This window comes from Bufo gargarizans, chromosome 8 (genome assembly GCF_014858855.1).
Source record: "Bufo gargarizans isolate SCDJY-AF-19 chromosome 8, ASM1485885v1, whole genome shotgun sequence".
Classification (NCBI taxonomy): Eukaryota; Metazoa; Chordata; class Amphibia; order Anura; family Bufonidae; genus Bufo; species Bufo gargarizans.
In genome coordinates this window covers 48106356-48132071 of record NC_058087.1, presented here as the reverse complement: position 1 = coordinate 48132071, position 25716 = coordinate 48106356, and the positions used below count along the sequence as shown (strand labels likewise).

Genomic DNA, 25716 nt, shown 5'->3' with positions numbered 1-25716 from the left:
AGACTTCCCCCGGTTGAGAATCCACCCGAAGCGAGTGAGCGTGCTCATTGTAATCCGAAGACTGTCTGCGCATTGTGACGCTGAAGGGGCCTTGACTAAGATGTCGTCCAGGTACGGGAGAAGGGTAATGCCCCTGGACCGCAGAATCCCCAGAAGGGGTGCCAGAACTTTCGTGAACACACGCGGGGCCGTCGCCAGACCGAATGGCAGAGCGACGAACTGGAAATGATTCGACCGGATGGCGAATCGGAGGAACCGTTGGTGCATGGTAGCGATAGGTATGTGGAGATACGCATCTTGCACGTCCAAGGACGCCATATGTTCCCCCTGCACCAACGAGGCCACAACAGAACGAAGAGATTCCATTCTGAACCTCTGAACCCGTAGATAACGGTTCAGAAGTTTGAGGTCCAGCACCGGTCTCACATCGCCCTCTTTCTTGGGGACCACAAACAGGTTGGAGTAAAAACCTGTGAAACGTTCCTCCGGAGGTACCGGAGAAATCACCCCCCGCAGAAGTAGGGACTGGACGGCGTTCAAGAAAGCCGCGGCCCGGACGGAATCCCTGGGAGGCTGGGAAAGGAAAAAACGGTTGGGGGGAAGAGATCTGAATTCTATTTTGTAGCCTGAAGAAACTACCTCGAGCGCCCCTGCGTCCGGAATGTGGGCGTGCCAAATGTCCTGGAACAGGAGAAGACGCCCCCCCACCTGCGAGGGTGGGGACAAACCTTCATGCGGAAGGCTGCTTACTTGGGGCTGTGCGAGGCTGCTGGGCCCGCGGACGCCAGGCCTGCTGGGGCCTAAAAGACGGACCTTTCCGCCGATCCTGGTTGGACGGCCCCGCCGCGGAGGCGGGAACTGAACGGGTGCCCGAGAAACGGCGAAAGGACTGAAAGCGTGAAGACGCGGACCTGGACTGAAAGGGCCGCTTCGCTTTGGGTTGGGGCAGATGGGTGCTTTTCCCACCCGTCGCTTCTGAGATTATTACATCCAGTTTCGGCCCAAAAAGCCGAGCCCCAGAAAACGGAAGCTTTAACAGAGAACGTTTAGAGGAAGAATCGGCCTTCCAGGCCTTGAGCCATAACTCCCGGCGAACCGAAGTGGTGAGAGCCGAGGCACGGGCCACCATCGACCCAGCGTCCAGTGCCGCTTCGCATAGATATTTCCCCGCATGGGAGATTTGGAGCGCAGACAACTCAAGTTCCGCGGGCGGGAGGTTGGATAACACGTCCTGGCTCAAACGGAGGGACCACTCCGAAACCGCCTTGGCTACCCAAGCGGATGCGAAAATCGGACGCAGCGCCGAACCGCTCGCCGTAAAGATGGACTTGGAGAGCGACTCCACGCGACGGTCCACTGGATCCTGGAGGGAAGAACCATCCGCAACCGGAATGGTCGTAGATTTCGCCAAGCGAGCCACCGGCGGGTCCATCTTTGGCGGGGAGGACCACTGCTCCACGGCCTCGCGTGGAAAGGGGTAGAGAAGGTCTAGGCGTTTCGGGATAACAGAACGCAAACCCGGTTGGGCCCAAGCCTTGTTAACCACAATAGAAAAATCTTCGTGCAACGGGAATGCCTTAGGAGTCTGTTTCGCACGCAGAAACGACACCCCTTGTTGACTAGTGGAGGGAAGATTCTCCTGAACCCGGAAGGTGTCCCTTATCGCCGAAATCAGGCTATCCACCATGGAAGCAATCTGAGAAGAGTGCTCCAGATCCATATCCGCATCCGAATCCCCAAGCTCACCCTCTGACAGTGCGTCACCTAACAGGGAGGACGCCTGTGACTGGGATCCAGGAGCAGGGGGGGATGCTGAGGCGTCAGAGGAGGAACGGTTACCTGCTCTGGGGCGCTTACTAGGAGTTCTGCCTCTGGTTTGTGTGCAATGCGGTTGCGCGGATTGCACCGGTGGCGATTTCTCTACCAAACGACCCAACAGAGAAAGGGTGGAATGGGAGATCTTAGAGAGGTCCTCCACTGCCCGAGACAGGGACCTTGCCCAGTCTGGTTCCCCCTGAACAGGGCGATCTAAGGCTTCTGTGGGCTGCAGTGTTCTAGGGGGATTGCTCTGCGCAGGCTTCTGACAAGCCGAGCACAGTGAAAGTGACTGGCCCCGAGGGAATTTAGCTGAACACACTGAACAGGCATAGTGAGTGGTCATACAGGTTGCCTGAGGGGGGTCAGTGGTCGGGTCAGACATGGTTAGATATCCTGCTGAACAGGGTATCTATCTCCTACCAGAGTGGAGCAAGAGCCAAGGTCCTGTGTCCACCACGCTGCGCCGGGAGGAAGAGGAAGTTTCAGCAGGGCGGGAGAATAAGCCCCGCCCCCTGACAGCCCGGGAGCGGCAGGATAATTGAAGCAGGACACAAGCGCCGCCCACCCCTGTGCACGTGACCGCAGCCGCGGCCAGCGTGCCTAATGTCCCCGATAATATGGCTGCCCAGAAGGGGCCGCTACTCTGCAGAAGAGGGGAAGATCCCGACACCGCCGTGCGGCAACATAGGTCCCGGCACGCCGCGAATGGCGCATCTGCCCTGCGCAGCGCCGGCTGCGATCGCACTAAAAAGATACTGCTGTGTGCGATGCAGCGGCGAAGAACGGAGGGAGACGGAGCGGACGGCGGATAGGCCCGAGACAGGTGCCGGCGGAACGCACACGGGTGCGGGGGCGCAGGCAGGCGGGCGGGCGGGGGGGGGGGGGGGGGGGGGGGCCGGGGGCGCTCAGGGGCACTGGTGCTGCCGAGAATGGGGGCCTGGGAGGCGAGTCACTTACCTATCTTCATCTGTAGACTTCACCCTCAGATGTAACACCAGCAGGACCACCCTACGACCGCTGGCACCAGGCATCAGGGGTCCGGGCAGAAGAGGGCTGAAGAGAGGGTGGTCCTGTAGCTGGGGGGAAGCAGGGGAGCGAGGCTGCCCTGGTCCGCTTTTTCTTCTTGGGGCGGCAAGGCGGTGAAGGTGGTACACCGGCCCGCCTCCCGGGGATGCAGGGACGCAAGCGACCCTGGACCCCCCATCCGGATTCTGGAAAAAATATAAAAATAAAATAAAAAAATCATAGCGCCACCCTGCAAAGCAGGGAGGTCTGCCTCCTACGACACTAAGCTAAAAACTGATATGCTCTCTCCAGGCTGGAGGGGGTATAGCCTGCAGAGGAGGAGCAAACAGCTTTCAGCCTAGTGTCGCCTCCTAGTGGCAGCAGCAAGCTATACCCATGGTCCTGTGTCCCCCAATGATATGAGCGAGAAATATTGTTATTCCAAATTGGCGAGAGTTCACTTAAACCTCCTATTCCTCTCAGTTGTTTAATTTTGGCCCACGTTTTTTTCATGAGATCTATCAATGACAATTTCTCTTTCCTTAAAGTAACCCCAGCTCCTTCCAGGATACACATAAGGTCTCTTTTACCTAGCCATTGTTGTAATATTTGGCACGTAGTCTCCTGAGGGTTGCCCTCCATCCATCCCTGAAAATGTTGGCTCTGTGCAGCAAGATAAAGCCACGCGTTGGGCACCGCCAGTCCCCCCTCCGTCTTAGGGTATTGCAGCGTCTCCAACTTAATCCGTGCCTTACCGCCCTTCCATAACAATTCCCTAAAAATAGTGTTGATCCTCCGGATCCTGTCCAAAAAGGTATCCAGATCGGAGCATTTTTTAATATATATAGTAATTGTGGCATCAACACCCCGGCATCGGCTTTTACAGCGATGCCGGCGGCTACAGCAGGCACCCAGCTATCAGTGACTGCTGGGCCCCTGCAGTGATCGGGCGGGCACCGCTCAGGTGCCCGCCCGATCACCATGACGTAATAGTACGCACAAATGCGGGAAGTCACTTGTGGCCATGACGTACTATTACGTCATGTGTCGGGAAGGGGTTAAGAAAAAGTATCATAGCTGGGGAACGGAGCCTCAGATCAACAAAAGGGAAACAGTGTTTTAATCAGGTGAACCAAAGCTATGCAAACAGTTGGATAGGAAGGTCGCTAGTGAGAGATTCTTTTTAAAAATTACTAAGTAGACATTGGATTCAAATTATAAATTTGTACCTTTGAGCATTACTACATACAGTTGTATGAGATGAAAGTGTACAAACCCTTATATAACCATATATGTTTTCTATGGTTCCTTTATACATGTATATTCTTCAACACAGATTTCAAGAAAAAAAAAAAAAAACAAGCAAGACAAACCACGTATTTTCTGGACTACAAGACACTACTCTCCCCTCAAAAAAATGGCTGTGCGTTTTGTAGTGCGAATCCCAATTACTGCTTCCATTACAAAAGTGGTCATCAGCATGCAGGAGGTGCGGGAAGCACTGTGCTAGCTATACTCATCACTCCCTGGTCGTCTTCCGGGTGCCTCACTGCATGTGTCCTGACTGCGTACAGCGTCGGGGCATAGTGCACATAGACACGCACTATGACCTGACGCTGTGCGACGTCAGGTCACAGAGCAGTGCAGGCCTGCAGAAGAACAACAAGCTTTTTACGTTTTTAGCACGGTCAAGAGGCAAGCTAATTTATTTGTGTAATTGGGCTTGGGGGTCTGTTTCCTCAGTCTTACCCCCTGCAAAAATACGGCAACTCTATATTCAATTTCTAATGTAAAATTGACAGATTACAGATCTCACCTCTGGTATGCTCCTCAGACAATCGGGCCCTCAGCTGCTCTAGCTCTAAACAGTGCTTCTTCTTAAATGTCTCAATCTCAGAAGAATATTTTTCCAACAAGTCATTCCTTAGGTTTAACATATCTTCCTTATACTGCAACGTAAGCGCTGCACGTAGGTTGTCCAGCTCCTGCTTGTGCCTCTCTTCAACCTGAAGTCGCGAATAAGCAAGCTCATCCTGTCCAAAAATGAAAAATGGCAAGTATATAGGTGCAAAATAAAGCAGCGCAATCCAATTATAGACTAAAATGATATAAGACTAACCTTGTGTTCCTCTAGCTGGAGTGTCAAATGTTGCAGAAGATCTAGCCTTTCACTTTCAAAAGAATCTTCTAAAGTCATAGAACAGTTCAAAGAAGTCATTTCCACCTTTTCATCCTCATTCATTTCTCGAAGACGTTGATGCAGGATCTTCAGCTCCTCTCTGTACGTCTCTTCTGCAGAGCTGGACTTCTGTTCAAAGTAAATTCTAAGCTCTTCCATCTCCTTTTCATTTTCGGCTTTAAGCAACTGCCGTTCCTGCGCAAAGTCTTTCCTCATCCTGTCAATTTCTTCTAACTGTGTGGAACGAGCAATTAGCTGCTCCTTTAATTCTACAAATAAAGAGATGTTATTTTAATACAATTGTCTACAGGAATAGACTAGCACGCCATGAAAGTGGTCAGTAGGACTACAGCCTGGAACAAAGTACTTACCATTTAGTTCTTGGCGACTTGCTCTGGACCTGTCAATCTGGGACCACAAAAGTTTAATTTCTTCCCTGGACTCCATTTTAACCTCGCTACAATTAATCTGCAATGCGTTTGGCTATTGAGAGAAACTGGCGGTTATGAAAAGGAATTAAAGGTGTATACCATGTAAAACAACAAGAACATTTAAGTCAATACCTGAATTGCATTCTCCTGTTGTAGCAGAATGACCTTGCCCTTCTCATAGTTCACGTCTGGTACTAAAGAATAAGTAAAAATAATAAAATACGCATAAACCAAAAGAAAGCTTCAGTTGGGGAATAATGCATCCAAATTATATTTATTGCAAAAGGTATTTCATAGATCATGAATACTGTATCTTAAATATCAAATTACAGAGTCCCCTCACCACTGTATGCCACCATACAGGGTCCATGCACTTATCAATGTCTTGCATATGTGCCTGAAGTGTCAAGTGTTTCATGCTTCCCATACAGTTGCTGTGGAACTGCATTTCACATACTTGACTGCTGTTCTGCACACTACTACTCTCTGCAGAAGTGCTGGAAGGGCAGAAAAGGGCAATTGGATCTCCCATTCCACCATAAGACCTCCTTCTCTCCTCTTATCACCTCATCCCCCATACTCTGGAACTCTTCCCCAACATATCAGATTCTTACATACAGTGGAATCCTTCAAAAGAAACCTGAAAACCCACCTCTTCAGACAAGCCTACAACCAGTGACCCTGCTGCTGGTATACCACCATGACCAGTTTTACCCTCACCTACTGTGTCCTTCCTCCATACCTCGTAGATTGTAAGCCCTCGCGGACAGAGTCCTTTCTCCTTCTGTACCAGTTTGTAACTTGTCTTGTTCGCGCCAATTGCAATGGTCTGTATTATGTATGTATACCCCTTTTCATATGTACAGCACCATGGAATGAATGGCGTTTTAATAATAAATAACAGGAGGATTTAGCTAAAATTTATTCCTTCCCAGTATTATATGCGTGTACAGAAATGCTACTGCAGCCTACAGTATGTGGCACCACCAGGATATGGGTGTACAGAAAAAGTGAATAGATGATAAATGTTTAATCGCAGGTGATCCAAAGCCACATGTTTCTGAGAAAGAAGGGGCAACTCCCCTCTCGGAATGCAGCAGTAGTCACCCGTTGGTCTACCGCTTCATTTCCTTCTATAGGAGTGAAGTAGACATAGCCCCATCAGCCCCATGGAAAAGAATGGCTGTGCACTACTGCTCCATTTGAAGAGGGGACTTAAGTATCCTGCATTCTTGGGACCACTGAGGGTCCTGGTTGGATCACCACCGTCTTGATTCCACATTTATCATCTAGCCTTTGGATAGGTGATAAATACCGACCATGGCATAACCCCTTTAATAAATGCTGTGATGAGTGTCGAAGTTACACTCTGATTATATTTTATACTGTACCCATATAATGGTGACTGGACTCGCTTGTTTGTTCTTGGTGCCCGTGTGCAGCTTCCGTCTGCTCCCTATGTTGATCCTGTAGCTCCTCCAAATCTGTATCCTCTTTTTTAAGCAGTTCTTTCTCTATACATTTGAACTCTTGGAAGTTGCTATCATTTTGCTGCAGAGTTTCATTAATACATATTTGCTGCAAGAGTTGGTTGACCTCTTTCTTCCATTGTTCTCTCTCTTGCATATGGGTTTCATTCATGTTCTGGATTTCAATAAGATGTTGTTGTTGCAACTCGAATATCTGTTTAGAACATTCTTCTCGAATTAGTTCCAATTCCTTGGAATGCTCTTCCCGTTTCCACAAGGAGTCTTGTAATAGTTCCTCTCCAATACGTTTCAGCTCTTGCGAATGCTGATTGACCAGGAGATCCAATTCCTGACAATGCTGGTCTCTCTGCTTCTCCCAATCCTCATTTTCCAGGATATGTCGCTCTTGTATTTCTTCGATTGCCTTGTTGTGTCGCTCTTGTAGTAGCTTCACTGCTTTTGAATGCTCTTCCTGCAGCAATGAAATTTGTTCATTCAAACATTTTTGAATTTCTGACTGCGTTTCTGTCTGCTTCTCCCACTCATTTTTCTCCTGAAGATATGTATTCTGCTGCCTTGATAACTCCTGTTTTTCCAGGGTTAGAAGATTCTGAAGCTCTGTTATTTCTTTTGAGTGAATGTGCTGCATGTTCAATAACTCACCTGAGTGTTTTTGTTGAAGCTGGTCAATTTGATTTGAATGGAGCTCAACCATCTGTAAAAGCTCCTTTTTCAGTTGTTCCAGCTCCAGGGAGTGTTGGTTTCCTTGCCTCCCCCAGTCTTGCTTCTGGTTAAAATGATCCTGCTCCAGGATTTCTATGTCTTTCTTATGCTGCTCTTGCAGTTTTGAGATCCTCATTGCATGCTCCTCAGAAAGCACCTCAATCTGCCTGGAAAGTTCTTCATTTTGCTGTAAGGTGTCTGATCGTTCTTCCTGCATCCGTTCCAGATCTTCATGATGTTTAGAGATGGTTTCTTTCAATGCAGTCCTCTCATCATTTTGTTCTTCTAAATTTAACATCTCCTTTCTATGCAGGTCACTTTTCTCCACATTAGATTTGAGCTCTTGACAGAGTGTATCTTGCTTTATTTCCCACAGGTTTTTCTCCTCCAGATGCAGAGTGAGCATCTCATCTTTCTCCACAGTATGTAGTTCTTTTAAGTTTGACAACTTAACTAAATATTCCTCTTCCACCAATTTAAGTTCCTCTGTCTTTTTCTCAAACTTCTGGGCCAGCTCCTCTCGTAGCATCTCTTCTTTCTGCTTGAATTCCAATTTTCCATCTTCATACATCTTCTGCATCATCTCAATTTCTCTCCTGTGCCTTCCTTCCAATTCTAAGGTTTCCGCGACACGTTTTTCCTTCAGAAGCTCAATTTCCTTCATGTGTTCCTGCCGCGACATTCCCTTTGAAAGCTCGTCTCGTAAACTCTCTAGAGCCCGACTATGCTCAACACGCAAATGCTCCATGTCAAACTGATTCTTGCCCTGGAGAATTGCTAGATCTTGTGCCCACTTTCCATTCAGCTGTTCACGTAGCTGTACCAAGGCATCCTCCTTCTCTTTGAGTAGGTTCGACTGACTTAGTTCAAGGTGTGCAGTGTGCATGTTGTTCAGACTAAGACGCAAGGCTTCCATTTCCATATGATGTGCTGACTGCAAATGGAGGAGAAAACAGAATAAACCAAATACTCCATAAACATTTGAATCAGAATAAAAACACGAATTAAAGCGGTTGCAGGAAATAGATCAAAATAACTAACCAATATCTCGCCACTGCTCTCCACCAGTCCTGCAGAGATGATCAGTCACATGATGGTTACATGAAAAGTCATACATGCAGTCACCACTTAAAGAGGACCTTTCACTACTCTACAAACGAAAAACTAACTATACCTGTGGGCAGAGCGGCGCCCAGGGGTCCCCCTGCACTTACTAGTAAGTCTGGGCGCCGCTCCGTTCGCCCGGTATAGGCTCCGGTGTCTGCGCTCCCTCTGACTGATTTCTTGTAGGAGGCGTGTCCCTTGCTGCACTGCTGGCCAATCGCAGCGCACAGCTCATAGACTGGCTATGAGCTGTGCGCTGCGATTGGCCAGCAGTGCAGCAAGGGACACGCCTCCTACAAGAAATCAGTCAGAGGGAGCGCAGACACCGGAGCCTATACCGGGCGAACGGAGCGGCGCCCAGACTTACTAGTAAGTGCAGGGGGACCCCTGGGCGCCGCTCTGCCCACAGGTATAGTTAGTTTTTCGTTTGTAGAGTAGTGAAAGGTCCTCTTTAAGTCAATGATGGGCTGCAGCAGTCATGTAGCATCACTACTGTAGGATCAGAAAATACAACTGAAGTTGTGGCAGAATTAAAAGGTGGGTAATGGCTAATCTGTTATTTTATACTACTTCCTGCAACGTCTTAAACCCGGATAACCCCTTTTAATTCAATCTTAGTACAGCAAGCTGATAAAATCTATACTATGTCTAGCATTCACATACCTGGATCTGCTCAGTCTCTATATGATGGGCTTTCTCTAGCTGTACTTTAATTTCCTCCAGTCGCTGTTTCTCCACGCTCCGTTCTGAACACGTCTTCTGTAGTTCTTTCTCGTGACCATCTTTGAGAAGGACAATTTTGCTTTCATGCTCCTGCAGCAGACACGTTATTGACGCTTCAGTTCAACAAAACAAATGGTCCCAAACAAAGCCATGTGTACAGATTACTGCTCGGCGGTACATACCCGATTTATTAATGCAATCTGCTCCCTCCAGCTCTCTCCAGAAACCTCCATCTGCTTTTCAAACTCTGCATTCAGACGATTAACCTGAATACCAATAAAGATTGCAGAGAATCAGTGGAGAAAGAAAAAAAAAACAAAAAAAAAAAACACAAGAACACACATCACAACTTACTTTCTAAGCAATGAACAATAAGAAAAAAAATCCAACCTGCATGTCATATGGAAGAGTAACTAAACCTTTTTACAATTCTCTTAACCACTTAAGGACCTTGCCATTTTTTGCAAATCTGACATGTGTCACTTTACGTGGTAATAACTTTAAAACGCTTTTACTTATCCAGGCCATTCTGCGATTGTTTTTCCGAACAGTGGTAAAATTTATATTTCTCTACTTTTATAATAGACAGTAATAACTGCAAAAATAGTTATTACTTTACATTTCCCATATGTCTACATGTTTGGATGATTTTGTAAATTCCATACATTTTTTTGGGGCACATTAGAAGGCTTAGAAGTTTAGAAACAAATCTTAAAATTTTTCAGAAAATTTCCAAAACCTACTATTTAAAGAGCAGTTCAGGTCTGAAGTCACTTTGTGAGGCTTACATAATAGAAACCACTCAGAAATGACCCCATTTTAGAAACGACACCCCTTAAACTTTGTTAACCCTATAGTTGTTCCACAAGAATTAATTGAAAATGGAGATGAAATTTCAGAATTTCACTTTTTTGGCAGATTTTCCATTTTAACCCATTCATTTCCGCTAACAAAGCAAGGGTTAACAGCCAAACAAAACTCAATATTTATTACTCCGATTCTGAAGTTTACAGAAACACCCCATATGTGGTCATAAACTGCTTTACGGGCACACGGCAGGGCGCAGAAGGAAATATGTTTTTTGGAAGGCAGATTTTAATGGGATCATTTTAAGTTGCCATGTCACATTTGAAGACCCCCTGATGAACCCCTAGAGTAGAAACTCCAAACAAATGACCCCATTTTGGAAACTACGCGATAAGGTGGCAGTTTTTTTGGTACTATTTTAGGGTACATATGATTTTTGGTTGCTCTAGATTACACTTTGTGAGGCAAGGTAACAAAAAAAAAAAATATATAATAATAATAATAATAAATAAATCGTTTTTATTTTTTGTTATTTACAGTGTTTATCTGACAGGTTAGATCATGTGGTATTTTTATAGAGCAGGTTGTTACGGACGCGACAATACCAAATCTACTACTTTTTTGGTAGTTTGTATCAGTTTTACATAATAAACCTTTTTTTTTTGTGTCTCCTTATTCTGAAAGCCATAGTTTTTTTTTTTAGTTTTTTTTTGGGCGACTGTCTTTTGTAGGGGCTCATTTTCTTCGGTACGAGATGACGGTTTGATTGGTACTATTTTAGGGTGCATATGACTTTTTGATCGCTTGGTGTTGTACTTTTAGTTATGTAAGGGGACCAAAAAAAAATTTGTTTTTGAACACAGTTTTTATTTTTTACTGTGTTCAGCTGAGGGGTTAGGTAATGTGATATTTGTATAGAGCCGGTCTATATGGATGCGGCGATACCCAATACATCTACTCTTCTTTTTCTCCCAATTTTTTTTTTTTACTTTATTTTGGGAAAAGGACGCTTTTTTTTTTTTTTTTACTTGAAAACATACAATTTTAATTTTTTTTAAACTTTATTTACTTTATTTTTTGTCCTACTCTGGGACTTCAACATTACAGGGTCCGATTTATTTTACGTCTGTATTGTACTGCATTGACTACCAGTGTATTACACAGTGTAGTGTAATACACTGATAGTTTGCCTATGAGACCCATCCTGGGGGCTGGGCCTCATAGGCCTCCGTACATGTCGGGTCCCAAGGCCCTGGAATGGCTTGGGGCTGCCATGGCAACCATCGGCTCCCCACCACAGCAGCGCAGGGACCCGATGGCTAAGGTGAGGGAGTGCAAACCTCCCATATTCCGCGGTCATCGCTGACCGCGTCATATGAGGGGCTAATCCACCGGTGTCATCACCAATGCTGGTGGATGCAGCAGGGATCCGGCTGTCAGTAACAGCCGGATCTCTGCTGCTGATCGCGGCACCGCACGTGTGGGGGGGGGGGGGGGGGGGAGATAAGGACCGCAGGACGAGAATGCTCGTCATAGGTCCTGAAGGTCTCTTTCACACGAGCGTGGCGGATTGGCGTTCAGTTTTTTCTGCGCGGGTACAATGCCTTTTGATGCCTTTTTCACACGCGTGATAAACTGAAGGTTTACAAACAACATCTCCTAGAAACCATCAGTGAAAAACGCAGGATGTTCTATATTCTGTGTTTTTCACGCAGCCCTGGCCCCACAGAAGTGAATGGGGCTTCAGTGAAAAACACATTGCATCCGCAAGCAAGTGTGTTTTTTCACTGATGGTTGCTAAGAGAAGTGGTTTGTAAACCTTCAGTTTTTTTATCACGCGCATGAAAAATGCATCAAAACACATTGCACCCGTGCGGATTGGAGGTGGCTCTATGAATGACAGGATCACCCGATGAACGAGCATTTGGCTTGTTCATTAGGCGATTGGCTGTTCTTTTAGACTGGCAAATTGTCAGGAACAAGCATTTGCAGGAACGTTCAGATTTTTTTTTTCTTGTATCCACTGCTGTTTTTGAGTTAAAAAAAACACACACAACACTTCAGAGAAGGAGAATTTTCCATATACAAAACCCCTCCATGGCTTTACCACGGGTATTTCAAGTGTATTTGTAGTGGAATCCGTGGAAGAAATGAGAGGCTGATCCTTGGATTCTGTCACAAATTAGCAGTTTGTCATGCAAAGGATCCAAAGGCAGACTAGTCGCACTTTTTTCTGCAGTGTGGATTGCAAATCAGTCCTATATGAACTACAGTGGGGATTCCCAATCAAATCTTTGGGATGCTAAATACATGCATATTTCAAACTGATTTTGGCAAAGAATGAATCAGTGTGAAAAATACACTATGTGAGCCTACCCTTAGGCCCCTTTCACACGAGCGAGTCTTCCGCGCGGGTGCAATGCGTGACGTGAACGCATAGCACCCGCACTAAATCCTGACCCATTCATTTCAGTGGGGCTGTGTACATGAGCATTTTTTTTTTTTTACGCATCAGTTCTGCGTTGCGTGAAAAGCGCAGCATGTTCTATACTCTGCGTTTTTCACGCAGCCCTGGCCCCATGGAAGTGACTGCGGATTTAGTGAAAAACGCATTGCAGCCGCAAGAAAGTGCATTTTTCACTGATGGTTGCTAAGAGATGATGTTTGAAAACCTCCAGTTTTTTATCACGCGCATTAAAAACGTATCAAAACGCATTGCATCCGTGCAGAAAAAACTGAACGCAATCGCAGACAAAACTGACAACTTGCTTGCAAAATGGTGCGAGTTTCCCTGAAGGCATCTGGACTTAATCCGTCACGCTCGTGTGACAGAGGCCTTAGGCTGGACTAACATGAGGTTTTCGGTGCAATACATGCAGTTTTTGAGCCAAAACCAAGTGGAGTAAAAAGGGTAGGAAATATAACAGAAGGACTTAAAGGGGTTTTCCTATTTAGACACTTATGGCAAATCCACAGGACACGCTGTAAATGTCAGATTTGTGTGGGATCCACCTATTTTGAGAACAGGCCCCTTCTCACACTGCTGTGAATGGAAAGGTAGCCACGCATGTGCGGCTTTCTCGGTTTATTTCTATGGAAGTCCCCAAAAAGTGCATAAATGTCCAGATGGGAATACTCTAAGCCTGTGATGGCTAACCTCAGGCACTCCAGCTGTGGTAAAACTACAACTCCCAAGATGCACACTTGCTTGGCTGTTCTCAGAACTCCACAGAAATGAATGGAGCATGCTGGGAGTCGTAGTGTCACCAAAGCTGGAGTGACAGAGGTTAGCCATCACTGATCTAAGCTTTCCCTCCCTACTGGAATCACTTCTGGGTTTGGCAAAAAAATATAAGCATGTATGATACCAACCTTAAATAGTAAAATTAGTTATAAAAGGTGGAACTCACAAACAGTGAAAAGTGATACACAATTCTACTAACCTCCTCTCGCAACTTGTTCTCTAGATCTTCCTTTACCTGCCTTAGTAAGCAAACTTCCTCCCGCAGGCTCTCCTCCCTCTGAAGGAATTCAGTTTCCTTAGCCCAAATTGATTCTTGTAGTAGCTGCTGCTCTACACCTTTGGCGTTTAGTTTATTGTCAAAATCCTGACGTTCAGACTCTCGAGCCACTTCAGAGTTCTGCAAATTCTGCCCAAGATTAAGATGGCTAATCTCTTGATTTTTATACAGTTCAAGGGTCTTTTCCAGCTCTTTCTCCACTACAGCCAGCCTTTTTTCTAGAGTGGTCTTCTCCTCTACAAGATGGGCTAAATGTTCCTCATTCACAGATTTCTGCTCCTCGACCTCTCTCATAAGTTGTTCTTGATCAGTTATGTGCTTTCTTAGATCATCCCTCTCGGACTTTATTTCCTCTAACATTCTCTGTTGCTCTTCCCAGTGTTCATTCTTATTTGCCTGTCCCAGTTCTAGTTTTGCAGCTTCAAGCTCGGCTGTCACGTCTCTCCACTTCTGTAAAGCTTCAGCTAGAGCCTCAGAGCTCGCCTGTAACTGTTCTTCTTTGACCTGAAGCCTCTCCTTTAAAGCTGAGCATTTTTGAACCAAGTTGTCTGCTGGCACGGGGCTAAGTTCAGCATTATCACTAGGCTTCGTATTACCGGAAAGATAAATAGCAAAGGACTCTGGGTCTAAAAGAGTTCCTAAGGCAGCACCACCTGCTAGAACACCAGTAATCGGCATTGGAGAAGAAAGAAAATTGATATTTCCTTCAAAGGTAGAGTTCAAACTTTGTTCCAGTATAAAGTCACTATCAAGCTCAAATTTACTGTGGTCTCTGCATTCATCTTCGCTATTGTTAAAATCCAAATTCTCATGCGAGAGGCTTGGGATCAGGTATTTGTCCAGTGACGTAAAAGCTGGTGTAGAAACTTCATCTTCTGCTTTGTGAAGTTGGACTGCTTTAGAATTCTCAAGTTCCTTTCTGGCTTTAACTCTGCTCAGGTTTTTCTTAAGATCTTCTAACTCATGTCTAAAATGATCCACTCTCATATCTTTATCAGTTATTTTAATATCAACAACCTCTTCTGTGTCCTGATGTTTCCAGGTACCAGCCAGCTGTTGGTTCAGTTTAGTTTTATCTTCTTCCAAGCTCTGTAGCTTAACGTCATACATATGCAAGTCTCTCTCATGCTGCAGTTTCAAGGCTTTGCTGTTTTCAGCTTCCACTTTCAGATTATTTTTAAGATCACGGAGCTCTTGGTTCAAATGGTCTTTCTCGTGTTTGTCCTGGGCTGCAATCTCTTCTGCTTCTTGCAATTTAAGAGTAAGATTTGCCACCATGTCATTGTGCTTTTGCTCCCAGGAAGATCTTTCCATTTCGAATGCCTGCATTTGTTCTTCCATCTTCATGCGTAAACTCTCCCGAAGGGTTTCTGATTCTGCAAGTCTTTCTTTTAAATCTATAACTAGTGCAGTTAGTGACTCCGTGTCCATGTTACTGGCATTATGTGTGGATTCTCCACCACCTCCAATGTCCCCATCAAGACTGCTGTAGGACCATACTGATTGAATGGGCACTGTAACCTTATGTTGAAGCTGCGTGATTTCCTGATTTCTATCAGAAAGTTCTTGCTGCAGGTTGCACACTGAATTTTCAGACTTTTCCAGCTCTTCTTGTAAGAATTCGAGTCTCGACTGTTGCTCCTGCATCAAATTTTCAAGTTGTGCCACTTTATTCTCATTTTCTTTAGTTTCCTATAAGAAAACAAAAAGGCTTTTAGCATTATTTGGAACGAGTCATACTTTAATAATTTCACTTGCTGTATAGAATTAGTTTATGACCAGACCGTTGAATTAATCTTACCTTCTGAGCAGTTTCCAAATCCTTTTCCAGTTCTTGTGCTTTTTGGTCTAACTGACACATGCGCTCTGTCTGGTTCAAGAGACTGTTCTGAAGCACAGAAAACTGTTGTTGAGCTTCATACAACTCCCTTTTTCCTGGACTTTTGACTTTTAAAAACTTATTTGCCTTAAAAAAAATAAAAAATACAAGTATATAATTTATTTGAAAGGTAAGTCTAGGGCTTTAAGGGGTTGTCTCACTTCTGCCAAGGGCATTTATCATGTACATAAAGTTAATGCAAGCCACTTACTAATGTATTGTTATTGTCCATATTGCCTCCTTTGCTGGTGTGATTAAAGGGTAACTGTCATTTTTTATTTTGCTAGTTTATTAGAGCTAGGCATGTATACCCGAGTTAGTCTGTCAATGATTGCCAAAATATCTGTAATTACCTTATAATAACAGCTTTCTTTAATGTCCCCTGTCCCTTTCCACTGCTCCCTTAATAAAAGACAGTTGCTATGGCTTGTCTGCCTCCGGCTAAGGCTACTTTCACACTTGCGTTCGGAACGGATCCGTCTGGTATTTGTACAGACGGATCCGCTCCTATAATGCAAACGATGGCATCCGTTCAGACAGAACCGTTTTGCATTATATTTCACTTAAAAAGTCTAAGTACAATTTGTATTCAGACGGATCCGTCCAGACTTTACATTGAAAGTCAATGGAGGACGGATCAGTTTGAAAAATGCACCGTATTGTGTCACCTTCGAACTGATCCGCCCCCATTGACTTCCATTGTAACCCTGGACGGATCCGTTTGCCTCCGCACAGCCAGGCGGTAACCCGAACGCTGCAAGCTGCGTTCGGGCGTCCGCCTGCTGAGCGGAGCGGAGGACAAACGGTGCCAGACTGATGCATTCTGAGCGGATCCGCATCCACTCAGAATGCATTGGGGCCGTACGGATCCGTTCGGGGCCGCTTGTGAGAGCCTTCAAACGGAACTGACAAGCGGAGCCCCGAACGCTAGTGTGAAAGTAGCCTAAGACGACAGGACGATGGAGAGCCGGTCCTTCACACTGCATGCCTGCATTAGGCTTCAGAGTGAGGAGGCGTGTCTCTCAGTAATCCAATCTGATTGGCTGGCAGGGAGCTGCTGGCTACAGCAGGTGTGTATGTGAAGTGAGGGAAAGCAGTTTTGGCCTCTCAGAACTGGCAGAGGAGCCATTTTGAGAAGGTCCTCATATTGTAAATGTTTAAATTGCCATAACGAAGGGAAAAAAACCTCAAGTAAAACAGTGGTATGTGAAGAAACTAAAGATTGCTTTATGCCTAATGCTGCTGCAGCAGTAACATATGCTAACATGACATTGTACTTACATTTTTTCATCACATTATACGTTGCTCGTTTCCATGGTTATGACCACCTGCAATCCACCAGTGATGGTCGTGCTTGCACACTATGGGAAAAAGCACTAGCCTATGCGCATTCCCAGTCCCGACCACCAGAGAGGCCAGCGCTTTTTCCTATAGTGTGCAAGCAGGACCACCACTGATGGATTGCAGGGTGGTCGTAACCATGGAAACAAGCAGTGTATAATTTGATGGAAAAATTTATCAAGCCAGCAAACGAGGCAATCTGGACAATCACAATACATAAGTAAGAAGCTTGTATTAACTTTCTCTACATCAGGGATGCTCAACCTGCTGCCCTCCAGCTGTTCCAAAACGACAACTCCCAGCATGCCCTATTAGCTGTAGGCCATGTATGTTCAACCTGCGGCCGTCCAGCCGTTGCAAAACCAACTCCCAGCATGCCCGAACAGCCTACAGCTATCAGCCTGCAGCAGAGCATTTTGGGAGTTGTAGTTTTACAGCAGCTGGAGGGACACAGGTTGAGAATGCCTGCTGTAGGCTGTCCAGGCATGCTGGGAGCTGTAGTTTTGCACTTGCTGAAGTGAGACAACCCCTTTAAGTAAAATAAAAGCTACAGAAGAGTTCAGAATATTATGGGGGAGGGGTACTTACCGATACTTTACAGAATTTTCAGTCTCTATTCGGTCCTTCTGTTAGACCACATGACCCACACTGACTATCGAAAGCCTGCAGCATTTTATATGTGGACATATGATTACTATAATAAAGGCTCAGAGGAATGCATAAAACACTGTAGCATACAGATCAGAGTGCGGGTCACGTGGTCTAACTGAAAGAGGAAAATTAAAGAGCTCGGTAAGGTTTCTTTACTTGTTTTTTAACCACACTACCATTTTCCTCCTCTGTTGGTAAACCGTATTTAGGGTGTCTTCCAACATGACCGTTTTTTTCTTGCTGAAAAAACTACTATTCATCAGAACGGGGGTGGTAGAAATCCACGTGCTTGCCGCCAACGCAACCTCATTCAACAAAACCTCCAACAGTAAAACATGCCACTTGTGATGGCACACTTAAACACCAGAAGCCCTCCCTTTAAAGTCCATTCACACGGCGGCATTTTGCGGAACGGAATTGCGAACCCATTCCATTTCCCCCTAAAACTAGAACATGTCCTATTGTTGTCCGCAACACCCCCACAATCAGCAGTTTGAGGAGGCCACTGCGGTGAGTGGCCTCCACAAACAGCTCTTTGCAGGGGTGCAGGAAGTTGGAGCCCGGCAAATTTGATACTGATCACCCATCCTGAAGATAGGCCATCCATATCAAAATCTTGCACAACTCCTTTGAGGATGGGGCAAATCACTTGGAGTTTGTGGAGCAGATTTGTAGTGGCTGATTTTCCTTGAAGACATGTTCACACAGCTAACATTCACAGCAGAAAAATCAGTAGCTGAAAAGGTCGTTTTTGGCGGTAGATTTGTAATTTTGAGGTGGTTTCAGTGGCGTTTTTACAAACATTTTAGAAGAGAGGTTTTTCTGCTTCCCTACTGATTTCTATGGAATCCATAATAAAATCCGCTGCACGATAGTAAACATATCACTTCTCAAGCGTTCTTCAAATCCGGTACTGAAACTGCACAAATTTGTATATATAATATATGCCCATGCCTGTTTTTTTTTTGTTTTGTTTTTTTTACACCGTTAGGCTGGGTTCAGACCTGAGCGTTTTACAGCGCGTTCCTACACGCTGTAAAACGCTCAACAAGGAGAAACCAATGATTCCCTATGGGAATAGTTCTCACCTGGGCGTTTTACAGCGCGTACGATCGCGCTGTAAAACGCCCGACGCTCAAAAAAGTACATGAGCGACTTTGGGGCGTTTTGACGCGCGTTTATGGCCATAGGACACTGTAGTCAATCACACAAACGCGCGTCAAACGCGCGTTTACTATTACAAAAACCGTGCATAAAAATGCGCGACAAAAACGCGCGTTTGCGCAACACTCAGGTGTGAACCCAGCCTTAGGGTTTTGAAAGTGGATTTAGCAGTGGATAATGTCCATTTTCCGCTGCTCAATCAGTGGCAGATTTTAGCCACGTGACCATACCCTGAAGGTTCTAGTGAAAGATCTTACTTTTTGATGCACTTTTTTTCAGATGATAGAACATACAGCAGCTGAAGGTCCCACATTGCAGTATTGGCTACAAAAAAACTGCATGCAAAAAACAATCAAAATGCAAAGCGTGAACGACATTATATGAGTGCAGTGGAATTTCTTTGCATTTAAAATGCGGTCATTTTTTAGGTGATGCAATCCTTGTTTAGAAGTGTAGAGTGCTTGATGTTTATTCATTTTTAAAAGTGAACTTGAAACGTGTAGCTGCTTGCCTATGTGCCTTCACTTTCGGAAAAAGTATGTCTAAGTTTCTATTGAATTAAATGAGACAATGGCGGCAAGTACTGGTCAGTCACCACTTCTGCAGACCTTCAGAGGGGATATATAGGTGAAACATCATTGTTGTAATACTCACATTTTGAAGCTGACTTTGAATCGCGTGGATCTGACTGGAAAAGCCTACAGTCTCCTTTTCTACTTCCGCACGACTCAGTAGAGCTGTTTGCAAGTTACTGGATAACTGAGTTATGATATCATCCCGATCACGAATAGCCGTCTGCATCACCTATATGGACAGTTATTGTGTTAAAGAGGTTGTCCGGGTTCAGAGCTAAACCCGGACATAACCCCTTTTTCACCAAAGCAGCCACTCAGATATGAGCATCGGCGCATTTCATGCTCCGATGCTCTCCTTTGCCCTACGCTGTATCGCGCAGGGCAAGGGCTGTTTGTTTATATTTTTGACACTGCTAGGCAGAGGCTTCCACCTAGCAGTGTTGCCGATTACGTCTCTACCACTAATAGGCGGGCTTTAGCGCTGCCCTAGGCTGTTTTACAGGCTAGGGCAGCATTAAACCCCACCCATTAGTGCCAGCAACATCACCGGGCTCACTCCGCCTAGCATTCCCATTCACAGACTTGGTACATCATCGGATCTGCTGAAAATGCCCTTTTTCCCTAGAAGATTCAGCAAAGCGCAAGGGAGAGGATCGGAGCATGAAATGGCTGCCGGGGTGAAAAAGCTGATATGTTCGGGTTCGGCTCTGAACCTGGACAACCCCTTTAAAAGGAACTTGTCACCATGAAAATGCAGCAAAATCTGCAGGCAGTGTGCTCTAGAGGAGGAAGAGCCGGGCAGATTCACCTGTAGTTTTGTGGGGAAAGATTCTATCAGTAACTGACAGCCATCTCTGTGTACACAGTCATAGAGGGGTGGCTGTCAATCACCGATAGGACCGCCTTCCAGACTTCGGAAATGAATGAAGTACAGGTTAGGGTTGATGAATGAATCTTTACCCACAAAACTGCACAGCTTCTCCTGCTCTATAACTGCACTTTCATTGTGACTGGTTCTCTATCAGAGAAAACTGCTTACCCTAAGCAAAAAGAAGAAAAATGGAGTAATGCATTTATTCTTTGGACTACATAGCAAACTTCATCAGACATGGAATCCAACTGAATTTTAGTTCAAGTTCTTGAGCTCTATAGCATCCTTCTACAAAAAGTCAACAGCATCCAACTGCTGACCTCCATTACCTGAATCTCTCCTATTCACAAAAGGAGCAATTTAAAGGGGTTGTGCCATGATTAAAAGTTAGTCCCTATTTACGGGTACGACCGTTAGGACCCCCATCGATCCTGAGAAGGTGGTCCTGTTCACACCATACTGGTGTTAGGGAAGGACCCTGTGGTGTGGTTAGGCACACGCCTACCCAGAGCATCCAATGGTCGCAGAATTTTGTGGTAAAATGTGAATATCCTTTTAAGGCTGCAGTACAAAAAAAAAATATATATATATATAAAAAAAATCTGTATACACAAAGCTCTTTCAATTATCTTCCCTAATCAGACAAAAAAACAACCTACTGCAAAAGTAAAGTACCTCATGTAGGAGATCTGTTGACAGATCATCTTCCAATTGAGTTTGTAGCTCCAAGACCCCCTCTGCAATGTCATCTGTCAGTTCAAGTCTAGATTCCAAGTCTGTCATCTTGTCCTGATATTCAGGCGCATGCAATAAACTGTTCATGCTCTGTTAAAAGGAATATGTTAGGAGAAGTAGGATATATCAGCAGGAAAAAAAAAAAAAACACACAGCAATGTGAAATTAAAAAAATAATACAATATCTTTTTAAAAGTACCCAAGTCTATATATGGAAGTAAAATCCTCCCACACTCCCACATCCAGTGACCTCCAGGACCCCACCCCAATCAGCACAATAAAGGGACCACAACAGTTAGACGAGTTTTCAGAGATTTTTTATTTATTTTTTAACGGATGACCTATCCTCTGGATAAGTCATCAGTATTTGATCAGTGGGGGTCTGACACCAGGGACTCCCCCGACGATTAGCTGTTTTCAGAAGGCAGCAAGCAGTGCAATGGTTAGCGCTGCAGACCATCAGTAAAAGAAAAAAAAAATCTCTGAAAACCCCTTCAAGTTTAAAGGGGTTTGCCGAGTTTTTTTTTTTTACTGATGTCATCAGTATCTGATTGGAGGGCGTCCAACAACCAGAACCCCTGCTGATCAGCTGTTTGAGAAGGCAGCGGCGCTCACAGTAGTGCCATGGCCTTCTCTAGCTTTTAATAGGCCATGTGACATCCTGTTGATTGGTCACATGGCCTAGGGCACAGCTCAGCCCCATTGAATTGAATGGAGCTGAGCTGCAATACCAAGCAAGACCGTTATACAATGTACGGCACTGTGGTTGTTGAGTAAGGAGAAGGCCGCACCACTAGTGCAAAGGATAGGTAGTCAGTATAAAAATAAAAACTCTCAGAAAACCCCTTTAAATGATTACTTTGGCTGTACATACAGTACAGGCTTCTGTGCTCACTCCAATAAAGTAAATGGACAAGTTTCAGCAGGTGCCGCTCGTACTGGTAGGCCGCTCTGCCTATGTAAACAATGAAAGGGACTCTTCACTGTGCCTGGAATTACAGCTCAATCCCATTCAGTTCAGTGGGAGCAGCGCTGCAGTTACCAGCATTGTCCATTACACTATGGATGGAGCTGTGTAGTTCAGGCGCTGGAGCCGCAAGGTAACAGCAGATCGACAGGTTGCAGGGTGTTGGACCTCAGCCTATCTGATATTGATGATCCAAGGACATCAATATCAAAATCCTGGACAAGCCCTTTAAGCTTGGACAGCGACATACCTCCGATGTGACGTCTTCAGACACATTGTCCCTCTCTGCATACTCTACTTTGACTAACGCGTCCTCCTCCTTCGAAACGTCATTCGGGTGCACAGCCTTAGTCTTCCTCTTCTGCGCCTTTTTCTGCGCCTTTGAGCTTTCCCCTTTTGTTTTGCGCTGTCTGAAGTGAGCAAGCTGCACAGGAAGGTAAAGGAAAGATAGAGCGAGAGGTAGGTGAGGAAAAGGTAACAGGGCCACAAAACGGTCATCGTTTTCACATAAGGCGGGGCGCAAGGACGTGAAGGAAAACCGCTGAACGTCGCTGAAGGGACGCCGTCCACCAGTACGCATTGTCAGAGAGGAGGTTTCACGGGAAAAATCCCAAACGAACGGGCAGAAAACATCGCTCAGGAAGTAGGGGGGAGAGATACAGGCTCCATATGGTAACCTGAAGATCTCACTACACTTGTCATAAGCTCATTGAGAGGGATTAGGACTTACACCTGCTTAAATATTACACAGACAGGGCTCGCGCAATACGGAAGAGAGCTCGGAAACCAAGCAGGAAATGCGATCAATTATTATTATAATTTTTTTTTGGGGGGGGGGGGGGGGGGGGGCCTAAATGGGTATATACAACGGGGGAGATTTATCATCTCATTTGTGCCAGAAAAGTAGCTTTAAAGTCACAAGCTGTGTACAGTATTTGTGATTCTTTTTAAGCCGCCCTCGCCACTTAAAAAAAAAAAAAAAGGGGCGTGGTAAGAGTGGAAAAGGGGCGTGCCCAACAGCAGAGACTAATGGATCTTCATTTTTCTGGCTAAGACAAGGAGAAGGTCCAAGACACGAGACACGCGTGTTTTCATTATACCTTTTCTCTGTAGGTTCAACTCGTGGTTTTAGCTTACAAATACGGATATCAAATACTGACCATGTGAAAGTGGCCTAAGGGCTCATGCACACGCCCGTGGCGTTTTTTCCAGTCCGCAAAAAAACGGATGCTGCCCGTGTGCCTTCCGCAATTTTCGAAACAGAACAGGAGGCCCATTATAAAAATGCCTATTCTTGTCCGCAAAATGGACAATAGGACAGGACTCATCACTTTTGCAGGGCCACGGAACGGAGCAACAGATGCGGACAGCACAAAGAGTGCTGTCCACATGTTTTGCGGACCTAGAGAAATGAATGGTTCCGTATACGGAACGGAAAAAAACATTTGTGTGCATGAGCCATAAGGGTGATTCTTTTCAGCAAACGCCTTTTTATCAAACTGGTGTAAAGTAGAACTGGTTAAGTTGCCCATAGCAACCAATCAGATCCCACCTTCAATTTTCCAGAACTGCTTGCCGGTGTAGCGTTACATTACCCTACTTCGTGAGATTTCCCTACCTCCTGAATTCCCGTCGCACTGCTAATGACGTGAGGAGGCGTTGCTGAGTTTTGACGATCTGCGCATGCACAAACCGACAGTTTATAAAATCTCAGCGGAGTTCAGCTTCACACCGGGCGGAGTTAGTCGCGCTTGCGCACTGGGCCGTAATATTTCCCTGCTGAGGCTCTCCTGCGCATGCGCAGTGTCCCGGTGTAAAGCTGAACTCCGCTGAGATTTTCCATAAACTGTCGGTTTGCGCATGCGCAGATCGTCAAAACCGAGGAACGGCTCCCACGTCATTAGCAGTGCGACAGGAAGTCAGGAGGTAGGGAAATCTCACGAGGTAGGGTAGTATAACGCTACACCGGTTGCGGCAAAACGTATGCCAACTGATGGCATTAGTAAGGCTACTTTCACACTAGCGTTCGGCTGTCCGCTCGTGAGCTCCGTTTGAAGGGGCTCACGAGCGGACCCGAACGCTTCCGTCCAGCCCTGATGCAGTCTGAATGGATGCGGATCCGCTCAGACTGCATCAGTCTGGCGGCGTTCAGCCTCCGCTCGCCTCCGCACAGACAGGCGGACAGCTGAACGCTGCTTGCAGCGTTCGGGTGTCCGCCTGGCCGTGCGGAGGCGTGCGGATCCGTCCAGACTTACAATGTAAGTCAATGGGGACGGATCCGTTTGAAGATGCCACAATATGGCTCAATCTTCAAGCGGATCCGTCCCCCATTGACTTTACATTGAAAGTCTGAACGGATCCGCTCAGGCTGCTTTCACAATTAGAATTTTTTCTAAGTTATTAATGCAGACGGATCCGTACTGAACGGAGCCTCCGTCTGCATTAATATGATCGGATCCGTTCAGAACGGATCCGATCGAACGCTAGTGTGAAAGTAGCCTAAGACTGATCTGATCAGAATCCTGATCAGACTTAAAAATGCCTGATCAGTCAAAAAAATGCACTGAAATGCCGGATCCGTCTTTCCAGTGTTATCCGGCAAAACGGATCCAGCATTTACTTTTCTTCACCTTTATTTCAGTCTGCGCATGCGCAGATCGGAAGGACAGAGACGGCATTCCGGTAAAAGAAAATGATCCGGCATTCCTATGGAAAAAAATGCTGTATCCGGCAAGTCTTCAGATTTTTTCGCCGGAGATAAAACCGTAGCACGCTACGGTTTTATCTTTGTCCTGATCAGTTAAAATGACTGAACTGAAGACATCCTGAACGGATTACTCTCCATTCAGAATTCATGGGGATAAAACTGATCCTAGGACGGAACTCAGTGCCGGAAAAGAAAAACGCTAGTGTGAAAGTGCGCTAAGGGTGCAAACGCAGCCCAGCGCTAAGGGTGCAAAGTCTGAACAAGCCCAAATACTAAAAGATGAGAACAGAGCCCACTACAAAGACTGATCGAGCCCACTAGAATGGGACCCCCTTTATAATGGCCAATAAGTCACACATATACAGTCAGCGGGTATATACTGTATGCTGTGGGCAGTTCAGTGCACTCCACAGGTTAGCAGCAGCACATCAGCTGGCGGACACAGCACTAATGTGAGGAGAACAGACTGCAGGGCCCACAGCAGCACAGAGGAGCCCGGCTCATCAGTACATTCCAGCACAGCCTCACCTTCTCCCGGCCGGCCTGCAGCTTCTTCTTACGTTGCTCCTCGTCGGTCCCCTCCATACTTTTGCACTAACTGTCACTCAAAAGACTCAACATGGCGCTAACAAGCCCGCCTCATCCGCACAAAAAACAAGACCCAATCGTTACAAAGTTTCCGCCAATCAACTCCGAGCCTTTAGCAATGGTCCCGCCCACAAAACGAACTTCTACACCAGCCTTCGGATTGGAGAAGCTCAAACTCACACCGCCCTCCAGTAGAGGGCGTATCCCGGTTGCTATAGTGATTGGATTCCTGAGGAACGAGCTCACGTCTCTTTTTCTTCCGCGTCTTGTCTGTGCCCAGTAAACGAAACCAGAGCGTAGACACGCCCCCTTGAGCCCAACGACCAATAAAATCAGCGCATACTGCAGGCCGCTAAATACAAGTTCTCTGTGTGGAAGAGGCGGCGGGTTTGGCTGTGGGGGAAGCTGGTTGCCGTGATGTGACCGCCACATTACTTATGTACCGGGAAGAGCGGAGT

General features: G+C 45.9%; 1 protein-coding gene across 5 annotated transcripts in view; it reads right to left on the bottom strand.

Annotated features, from left to right (window-relative positions):
- The window catches only part of PCNT (pericentrin), a 113593-nt gene extending 88248 nt beyond the window's left edge, over positions 1–25345 (bottom strand). For 4 of the 5 annotated variants that reach the window (XM_044303371.1, XM_044303372.1, XM_044303374.1 and 1 more), the window contains exons 1-13: positions 25199–25345; positions 22214–22387; positions 20937–21086; positions 19470–19619; positions 15582–15746; positions 13703–15472; positions 9635–9718; positions 9393–9542; positions 6825–8559; positions 5566–5627; positions 5374–5485; positions 4943–5271; positions 4640–4856 (exon numbers count right to left, since the gene is read on the bottom strand). In XM_044303371.1, coding sequence (XP_044159306.1) covers positions 4640–4856; positions 4943–5271; positions 5374–5485; positions 5566–5627; positions 6825–8559; positions 9393–9542; positions 9635–9718; positions 13703–15472; positions 15582–15746; positions 19470–19619; positions 20937–21086; positions 22214–22387; positions 25199–25255 — 5155 coding nt within the window. In that variant the 5' untranslated portion in view covers positions 25256–25345. The remainder of the gene's footprint in view (positions 1–4639; positions 4857–4942; positions 5272–5373; positions 5486–5565; positions 5628–6824; positions 8560–9392; positions 9543–9634; positions 9719–13702; positions 15473–15581; positions 15747–19469; positions 19620–20936; positions 21087–22213; positions 22388–25198) is intronic. The other variant, XM_044303375.1, reaches the window with a different exon arrangement.
- Between the last annotated feature and the right edge of the window lie 371 nt (positions 25346–25716).